The 10,085-nt window shown below is 48.7% G+C and overlaps 2 protein-coding genes across 2 annotated transcripts; both read right to left on the reverse strand.

Moving 5' to 3' along the window:
* Nucleotides 1-309: 309 nt before the first annotated feature.
* Nucleotides 310-2,101, reverse strand: B0J16DRAFT_105837 (uncharacterized protein). Its single transcript, XM_046121349.1, has 2 exons — nt 1,226-2,101; nt 310-1,168 (listed from the first exon to the last, which is right to left on the reverse strand). Exons 1-2 carry the CDS (start codon nt 1,706-1,708, stop codon nt 575-577), a joined length of 1,077 nt encoding a protein of 358 aa, XP_045984910.1. The 5' UTR covers nt 1,709-2,101; the 3' UTR covers nt 310-574.
* A 2,775-nt stretch (nt 2,102-4,876) lies between these two features.
* B0J16DRAFT_105850 (P-loop containing nucleoside triphosphate hydrolase protein) lies at nt 4,877-9,455 on the reverse strand. The gene is made up of 4 exons (XM_046121350.1): nt 7,361-9,455; nt 6,746-7,312; nt 5,904-6,689; nt 4,877-5,847 (listed from the first exon to the last, which is right to left on the reverse strand). The coding sequence occupies exons 1-4, from the start codon at nt 9,171-9,173 to the stop codon at nt 4,970-4,972; spliced, it is 4,044 nt and encodes a 1,347-aa protein (XP_045984911.1). The 5' UTR covers nt 9,174-9,455; the 3' UTR covers nt 4,877-4,969.
* Nucleotides 9,456-10,085: the final 630 nt, after the last annotated feature.

Consider the following 10,085-nt stretch of genomic DNA (forward strand, 5'->3'; position numbering starts at 1 on the left):
ACTCAGTCGTCACCCTTTGCCCTCTCCTCAAAGAGAAAACCTGATCCTGCTCTATCCCACCAACTCCCAGTTGGTGCCTCTGCCACGCATCTAATGCTCCCAGTCTATCTATCCATCATGTCCCAACCACACCGGCCGCCCAAAAACCCGCTATAACCAACCAATGCCGCTGTGAAGAAACTCCGGGCTGTGCTCGCTTTTATTTTTCTAAAATCAAAACCAATCCTTTCTAGAACCCCGTGAAAGAAGGTGCCAAGTCGACTATGGCAGGAAAAAAGGGGAGTGAAAGGCGAATATCCAACTCCCGTAAACTGTTATTATAGTTGCGTTATCGCAGAACGCGTCTGCTTCTGTGGTCTATGGCTTAATAGCTTGAGCCATGTCGGCGAAAAAGAATAAAATTAAAAGAGTCGAGGGTATCAAGTCATAAAATATGCCAAGTTGCGATCGTGAGAAGAAGGCACAAATTCTAGGCATGTAGAATTCGTAGTCGTAACGTATTAAAACAAAATTGGACGAAAATCGGCCGAAAAGAATAGATGTGGTTAAAATGTCGTTGCACAGGACCGTTGCTCTATAACACGGCATTGAACAACGCAACACTGGCGAGCGTGAAAACCAAGCCGACCCAAGATGGAGCAAACGCATGTGCGACGTTGGTTTCCTCTGGAGGCAGTGTGCTGTTAACGAAATCGGGACCGCAAAGAGTGTTAACTTGTCGAGCTGCAGACTCGTAAGTGAGAGCAATAGGTTGTGAACGGTCTTCGGAGGCGGCGTGGTAGATGTTCATGGTCTCTTGTGTACAGAAGCCGCATGAAGGGTTGGTACTGCCAGGCAGGGTGAGATTGTATGGGAGATAATAGAAGTAGGCGTTGGCGGCGGTTGAGGTGTTGGTGACCGCGTTGGCGTAGCAGTACATGTCGTCCTTGGGAGTTTGAAGGCAAGTAGCCTTGTACATAACCTCGTATGTCTTCAAGCCCTTCATAAACTGCTTGACGATGTTGTTGCCCGAATCCAGCTCGCTCTTGCAGTTCTCAGATGTTGTGAGGTTGCGCGCTGCGGAAGAGAAGAAGTCGGTACAATACGTCACGTTGGCACTGCAGGTCGCGTCAAGAACTCGCACGATGCTAAGAAGTTGTCTTTGAGCTTCAAAGAAGCCTCGGGATGTCTATGGGGGCTTGTCAGAACTCATGGATTCCTAAACTTCAACCAGCTATAAACTTACCTGGAGCATCATGGAGAGAGGGTAGCAAGTTTCGTAAGAAGGGTCACGGAGGATGCCGTTGAGAAATGCGGGACAGTTGCTGTCCGCCGAGGTTGAAAGTTCAGCAGCCAAGTTGCCGTCGAAAGCTTGGGGTAAAGGTGTGGAAGTTGATGCGGCGGTTTTGGCGGTTCGCTGGACGGTAACGGTGGTAGGCTTGGAACCGCTCGCCGTCCTGGTAGGGATTATCGACTGGATAATCTCGACTTCTTCATCCTCATCTTTGCTTGATTCCTTGCGGCGGTGCAATTCATATCGGTTGGTCGGAGGTATACGATGTCGGTGTCGGAGTGAGAATGACGATGTCTCAGTACTCGCTAGGACTGTGGAGGTAAGACATGCCAGCAATAACAGAAATGACCAGGTTATCGGTAAGCGAGGCGCGCGGGATTGTGAGGATCTTGGTCGATTTTGGGCCACAGAGGCAGGTCGAGATGTCGAGGCCATTATAACGAACGAAGAGGCGGCGTCCGCCAAGAACGAGTCTGGATGGAATTCGTTTATGTACAAAAACTGCGTCTGGGGTTCTGGTGACGAGGCTGTACAAGGTTCAAGTGAATTGGCAGCACAGACAATAACAAGATTGAATGTGTTTCACTTGGATGGGACCCGGAAAGACAAAACAAGGAAGCGAGGCGTCAGACCAGAATTCGATGATGAAGCACAAACTGTAGCGGGTGCAACAATCGACGGTGACAGCGACAGTGACAGTATTAAGTAAGTTGAATAGAATAGAGCAGAGTAACGTAGCGAGCGACTTGGTTGGTTGATATTTGTTTTATTAGTGGTGTTGTTGCATAGCGAATCCGGTGAGGTAGTAGCAAAGTCGAGCCGATTGGCAACCAAGATTAATGGGTAAATAAGAATCTTGCGGGGATTTCTGCAGGGTCGAAAAGGTCGAGAACGAGCGTGATGCAGTGCGTGATATAGCGACTGCGAGATTGGATTGGTGTGGCCAGGGGGGTTGAGGTGAGATGAGATGGCCAAAGAGTTGGTTTGCTATTAGGTAGTGTAGTAGTCTAGATGACCAAGGCTTGCACGTATTGGATAGCGTACGGCGAAGTTGGCTGTGACCTCGGTAAAAAAGGACAAGTCTTGGTGCCAAGAGGAGATTATCGATTGATTGATTGATTGATGCAGGTAAAAGTATAAGAGAAACGAACGAGTGACTGTTGATTGTTGGCAAGAAAAAGAGATCGTCGCGAGAGTAGATCAAAAAAGGAGTGTAGGTTGGTTAAGGTTGACAATGGCTGTAACGGTAGGCGGGTCTAGAAACGAGTGATCGACGCAACCTGAGGCTCAATTGTAACCGGAACTCTCTCAGCTCGAAGGGCAAAAAAGGAAGGAAAGGGAAGGGAAAGAAGAAAGAGAGGAAGCAAACAGAGGGCGATCCCACCAGTTGATGAGAGATTGAATTGAGTGGGTAGATACAGGGAAAAAGACAGGGGATGAACGATAATGACTCCCCCATAAGGTTAAGTTGGAGGGGGGAACGACGGCCGATTCCAGGCCTGAGCTTCCCTGTAAAAGATTCAATCATGGATGGTTGATGCTGCAATGCACCTGAGAGAAGAAGAAAAAACAATGGAATCCATCCATGGCATAGACAAGGATTAATTAAACCCTCCTCCGAGGCTTGCAGTAGTGGCTATTTAGCGTGACGGTTTATTGATCGAATGGATCCTAGTATGGCCTCTCTCGCTCTCAGCCTCTATCCTTGTGTCACGTCGTTAATCTGCAGAGTCTGCAATGGGACGACACTACATTTACTTGATGGATATACTGGTCATGGATGCAATGGGGATTGCGTGTCAATGGCTAGTTTAGGTAGAAACTATTGATTGATCAAGGTTTGGATAGCTGGATGTATACCTCCATCGAGAGAGAGTCTACTGTACGTACATACGCGCATTCACAGTCTACCAGGATCCTCAATGGATGTTTCATGCCGGTCTGTCTACCGGTGTTCTAGAGAGTTCATCCTCCGAACGACACTGCATCGTCACATGCATGCAGATACATACATACATCACAGTTCCCATGCATATTCTCCGGGTTACACGGGCAGCTGTTGAACCTGCTGCGCATGCACATGCAATAATCCGTCTACAACAAATCTCCAGTCAGTCCATGACCCAGCATACCGCTAGCTATAACACCGGTGCTTAAGAACCCGGACCTTGATACGTAGGCGAGCAGTCAAGTCAAAAGAAAAGGGGAGGGGAGCCCTGGTACTTAGCGAAGAGCCAATTTCGCTTCCCCATGCCGGACCAGCCACCATACTACAGGTAGGATAGCATAGCCACAAAAATAGATGCACTATCTGTACAGTCGGTAATGTCATTCACAACTGATCACCTCATTCCAGGTGTCTTTAAACGTATATGGCATGGTCAATTGGTCCAACACGGATGCATGTAACCCAATCCAGAACCTACAATTAACTATTTACGGTATCTAATTAGAAATCCGTCCTCACCGTTTCGTTTCGATCCCTCATGTTTCGTTTCTTTCAACCCCGAACGGTGGTTCTCAGCTTCAGGCCATAGTCTACGGATTAGCAGGTAGTAATGCACTGCCAGTTAACGGTCGTTCAGGTGAGAGACGACTTAATGGCATCACCATCGACTCCCCCACTGGCGGATCCGTTCTTACTTCTCGCGTACCTTGCAGAATTGATGGCTTTCCAGGTAATTTCCTTGTTTCTATCCAATCAGAACACTCTCTCCCCTGCCAAGAGATCCCTGGCTAAGCCTAATTTGAGCTAAACTGAACTAAACTCTGATCCAATGCGATATTTATTCATCGACCGCATCAACCTCTACGAATACATGCGACTCTTATTAGTGACTGAAAACGTCTGGGTTCCAAGTAATTGAGAGACTTTGATCTCTAAAGTCTCTCCATCAAATACCATGTCCCTCCCTTCCTTAGCCGCGTGGCTTCCAGAGACAATGTCTAAAACAATCGGAGGACTCACCCATCGTCTCATCACCAAATCCACCGTTGAACCCCCCCGCTGAACCGTTCAACTAAGAGGCCGCCTGTAACTAGCCCAAATAGTTTCTGCCGCTATCCTACTGTACCCATCATCGTAGATTGTCTAGAACTCCTGAAGTCGCGCTGCTGTGCTATCATTTCCACAACTTTGTCCTACAGCCAAGTCAAGTCAACAAACTCAAACTATCGAATCTCTCAGCTGCCATGGTCGAGACCGCTTCTCCATTCCCTGCTGTGTCGATCAATGCTGCTTATGGCTTCCTCTCCCTGGCTTTTGCCATGTGTCTTGCACATTAGGTTTTGTTCCACGCGGTTGCCATGTGGCGTTCTAGAGATTATTGGAAAACTCAACCTCCAAGTATTAAAGTACAGAAACAAAATATCTCCAGAATTGGTCTAAATTGACATGGACTGACTCACTAATTTCGTCTCGGAGTCAAATTCTCAATCCTCCGAAGACTTGGCACCAATCATCATTCAATCACAGCATAGCAGTCGCATATTTATAGTATTACAATGTTGAAGAGAGTTGATTGATCAGATGATACCCATCAAGTATTATAAACAATAATAGCCAAGTAAATATCCCTTATTCTTCATCAAGGGAGGGTGGAGGGGCATGTCCTCTTTTGACATCAAGTCGCCATAACGCCAGTACAATGCAACGAAAATTCCCGCCAAATAATCACATGTCTTCAATCGGTCTCTCTACCTCTGCTTTTCGAGGCTTTGCAAGTTGACCAACTCTGCATAACGCCCATTCTTCTTCATCAGCTCCGTATGCGTTCCCTGCTCAACGATGCGACCCTGGTCGAATACGTAAATGATATCAGCCTTCTGAATCGTGCTGAGACGATGGGCGACAGCAATCGTGGTTCGGCCCTTAGCCGCCTTGTCCAACGCTGCTTGTACCACATGCTCAGACTCAGAATCCAGGGCTGATGTCGCTTCGTCGAGGAGCAGGATCTTGGGATCACGGATCAGAGCCCGTGCGATAGCAATTCGCTGCTTCTGACCACCAGACAGCAGCGCACCCTTGCTACCAACAATAGTGTTAAACCCATCAGGAAGTGATACAATGAAATCGTAGATGTTGGCCTCCCTGCATGCATGCTCGATGTCAATGTCTGGGACATCCTCACGTGGGGTACCCAGAAGAATGTTCTCTTTGATGGTTCCTTGGTAAAGTGTGGGTTCCTGGCTGACAAGGGCAATGTGTGATCGGTAGTCGTTGATGTTGAGCTGACTGATTTCACGGTTGTCAACATAGATGCCACCGGAAAGCGGGTCGTAGAAACGCTCCAGGAGTGCGATTGTAGTACTCTTTCCGCAACCTGAGGCTCCTACAAGGGCGATGTACTGTCCAGGTCGTACAGTAAGGTTGAGGCCACGGAGGACAGGCTGCTCGGGCCTTGTTGGGTAACGGAAGTGCACATCACGGAACTCGAGAGTACCTCCGACTTGAGGTAAGCGCTCGCCCTTGTCCGACCATGTGTCTACGACAGGTTGTCTGTCAAATAGCTTCTTGAGTTCGCCGGCAGAGTGGTGGGCTTTGCCCATATCAGGAGCAAAACTGAAAATTGTACCTGGAGACACAACATTAGTATTATGGAAAACCGGAACACGCAAAGTTTCCACTTACCGGCTGACTGGGCTCCAAAGATAATACTCATAAAGCAGAGGAAGAACTGGAACATCGAGTATTCGAGCTTTCCGATCAGGGTACCGCCATACCAGAAGCCAAGGGCGAAGCAGGCGAACAGCAATGACTGGGAGGCGGCGTACAACGCCGATGACTTCAGAACAGAAAACAAACTCTTTCTTTGCTGAATGGCAAGAGAGTCCTTGTATTGTTGCAGAACATCTTGCTCTCGTGTCAGGGCGGCGACAGTTCTGATAGCGGAAATAGCCTCCGAAGCATAACTGGCCGAAGAATCGTACGCAGCCTTCGAGCGACGCTGGAAATGGGCAAGCATATAAAATCGGAAGAAACCACACCCCAAAAGCACCGGAATAGTTGAAATGCACACAAGCGATAGTTTCCAGCCGATAGCTAGAGACAGCGCCATGGCAGCAACCAGTGTGGTGATGACCATCAGCAACGTTCCCAGAGTCACGCCGCTCAATCCAGCAACATGAGTCGTCTCGGTCGACAAGAATGAAGTCAGCGCACCAGCGGTGTTTTCATCCCGGTCAAAGAAGGCAACATCCTGGCGAAGCATGGTTCTGAAAGCTCGGTCACGAACTCGATGCACCAATCGCTCAGAACACCTAGCGAATAGAACACCTTGGATAACGAACGCGAAGAACTGGACGAACGCAAGCATGAGATACATGGCACTCCAAAAGTCGGAATCTTTCTTGACTTGGTTGCGGTTCGAGTCGGTAATGGGTTGGGACAAAGTCACAATCTGCTTGGCAAAGAAGACTGAATCGAGGTTAGTTATCATGAAGCATTCAGCGGAACATAAATCATTAGCTTACCAGCTTGTGTAGGGTTACCTCCACCACAAACAGCAGAAAAGACGAGACCAATAACCATGAACTTCCACTCGGGTGTGTTGAAAGAAGCAACAAGCCTGATCAAAGTCCACAATCCGTATTCTCGTTCGTCTTCGGGCTTGCGACCTTGGAGAGCCAGGCTTGAAGCTGATTTCGAGGTAGTAGTGCGGTTCAGCTTTGCAGCGATGTCATCGTTAGGGTCGTCGATGACTGCAGCGGCCTTCTCACTAGTCATCTTGCGCATGAGCTCAACTTCTTCCTCGTCAATAGCAGCTTGCTCCTCGGCAGACATTTCTTCGGCGGCGGCAATGTTCTGAGCTGAGACGAGCTTGTAGTAAGCACTCTTCTTCTCGAGAAGTTCGTTGTGTGTTCCTTGTTCAATGATACGGCCGTCGGACATGACAACGATGTTGTGGGCATCTCGGATAGTTGACAGACGGTGGGCGATGGTGATGGTAGTACGGCCTTCAGCGGCGTTTTCCAGAGCAGCTTGAACCACACCCTCGGATTTGGTGTCGAGAGCGGAAGTGGCCTCGTCAAGAAGCAGAACTAGAATCAGGTTAGTTGATGCTCAAAGCAATAAAATTGGTAACTTACTCTTAGGATCGGAGACAACAGCACGAGCAATAGCGATTCGCTGCTTTTGGCCACCAGAAAGGAGAAATCCTCGTTCGCCTACATTGGTTTCATAACCTTCAGGAAGTGCGGAGACAAAGTCGTGGGCGTTGGCCTTCTTGGCTGCCTCGATAACCAGTTCACGTTGCTTCTCTTCGCTTGCACCCTGGTGAATAGTACCAATCAAACCGTGGCGAATGTTGTTGAAGATAGTAGTACCAAAGAGTGTGGGCTCTTGACTGACGAGAGCCATTTGCTGGCGCAACCATCGGAGGTTGAGTTTCGAAATGTCGTGTCCGTCCAAGTAGACAGATCCCTGAACAGGGTCGTAGAAGCGCTCAACCAGTCCGACAATGGTACTTTTACCAGAACCAGATGCACCAACCAGGGCAGTAACCTTGCCAGCGGGAATCTCGAGACTCACATCATTCATGACAGTAACTTCGGGTCGGGAAGGATAGATATGCTTGATATTAGACAAGCGGATGGAGCCCTGAATGTTCTCGATCTTCTCACCCTTGTCGCTTGAAGAATCGAGTGGGGAAACACGGTCGATGGTGTTGAAGATCTTGGCGGCGGCGGCAATGGCGTTTGTAAATGCCTGAACGTTCGGCGCAACGTTTCCGAGGTTGAATGCTCCAATCATTGTCGCCATCAAGATTGTAAGGATGTTGGAGAGACCGGTTTCGTTATCGACAATCATCTTGCTGCCCTGCCAGAAAGCCAGGCCATAGTTGAGGTACAGAACCAGCATCATGCCGGCGATCATGCAGGCAACGGCAGATTTGACACGGAAACCATAGTACTCGGCATTCTTGAGATGATTGTCGTATTGTCGGGCCAGACGTTCCTGGGTGCCAAAAGCAACGGCGTTACGAATGGAGCTGATTACCTCATCCGCAAGATTACCTCCATGGGCGTAAGCTTCCAGACTCTGCTTGTTGTACTTGAGAATAAAAGTAGAGCCACCACCCATGTTGATCAGAAGAGCAATGACGGTTGAGAAGAGGATCAGAGTCAACTTCCAGTACTTGACGAAACCGATAACAAAGGCTGAGACGAAGGTGGCGACGGCGGCGAGAGTCAGAGAGACCTTCTCCGAGATACCATCTTGGATTAGGTTGGTGTCGGAGGTGATTCGAGTAGTCACTTCACCAGCGCCAATCTTGTCGAAGAAGCCAATGTTCTGTCGCAAACAACTCTCGAGATAATGCTCGCGAATCTTGGCAGAGATATGCTCTCCGCTGTAGATGAAACCACAGGTCGAGATGTACACCACGACAAACTCGCCGATACCGAGGTATACAAAGTACAGGACGAATTCGACCAACTTGTCGTTGAACGCACTTGAACTCAGACTTCGGTTCACAAAATAGTCCTGGAAGACACCTTGGAGGTTACCGAAGACAACGGTCATAAGAGGAAGCGCAGCGCCACCGGCGATAGCGCAGATACTAGAGATTATGATGATGATAATGTCATTACGGGAGGCATATCGGTACAGAACAGCGATACCCTGCTTGACCTCTGGACTCACGACTTGGCGTCGCAAAACCTCGGCTTCGTCTGGTGGCAAGTGTCGATATTGATCTTCGAGGGAGTCGGCTTTGGGAGGAACGATGACAGCTGAATCTGCCTTCTTTAGGTCCAACTTCTCGTTTTCGGGGTCGCTCGAGTTGGGTTTGTCTTGACGGACTGCATCTCGTTCGGTTGAGCCACTGCGGCTTGATGACGATGGTCGAGAAGGGTTGCTGCTACTTGTCGCAGCAGCAGTCTTTTCCGAAAATTCGGCCATGGTGATGGAGATGTTCTGGTTCTCAGACCAGGGCGATTATGTGAAGGATGCCGACTTTTGATGGGGTGAAGAACACCCTAGGAGTGAGTAGGTGACACCAGAAGGTGCAGAGACAGACCGAGGTCAATGTCGATGTCGATTCAATGTCGTAAAATACTAGCGGATCATGTGTATCGTTTTGCTTGGGTAGAGCTTGGCTGGTTGGAAATGGATGGATATCAAGAATGGACCCTGAAGATTAGGTAGGAAGGGATTTTGTTTATGTAGCATTCATTATCCAGAACAAGACGAGACGAGACGAGACAATTAGCAGCAGAGCAGAGTAAAGCAAAGCAAATCCGTGTTTGGAGTCAAGAGCACGAACAATTTATTTAAATAACTTGGACCAACACAAGACTAAGACTTGCCTTAGCACCAAGACCAAGACCCCTCGAGTCGGACTACCTTAGTGTACCTTGCTGTCGGACGGAATACAAAAAGAGTACCGGGAATACCTTAGCTTGGCTGCCTGTAAATTGTACTGTAATTGATCCTGGTCTTCCCCCCCACCACAGTACCAGGCAGATGCCCGCTGCAGATACGCTTGACGCTTTCCCTATTCTTCAGGTTGTAAGCGACTGGCTGTTTGGTCTTTCAAGCCCCAGATTTATGGAGCTTTCGTTCATCATCAACTCCTATTTACTCTGTACTCTCATGCGGACTAGGAACAGGACCAGACAAAGGTCCTGGACCTTCAATCTAATCCCCGTACGCCGGAGCGGACTTAGGATCTATCATTTTGTCTTGGCCGTCCGCAGATCGATCTGTTTCCCGGTGAATGTTATGCTGTAAACGACCCAATTACTGACTGTACAGTAGTGGCCGATTGAGTCATCTAACCACGTACATTTGTCTCTTGACTCTCCGTTTGTC

The sequence above is a fragment of the Fusarium flagelliforme genome (assembly GCF_020744385.1).
Source record: "Fusarium flagelliforme strain FIESC 12 MPI-CAGE-AA-0113 chromosome Unknown B0J16scaffold_3, whole genome shotgun sequence".
NCBI classification, from domain to species: Eukaryota; Fungi; Ascomycota; class Sordariomycetes; order Hypocreales; family Nectriaceae; genus Fusarium; species Fusarium flagelliforme.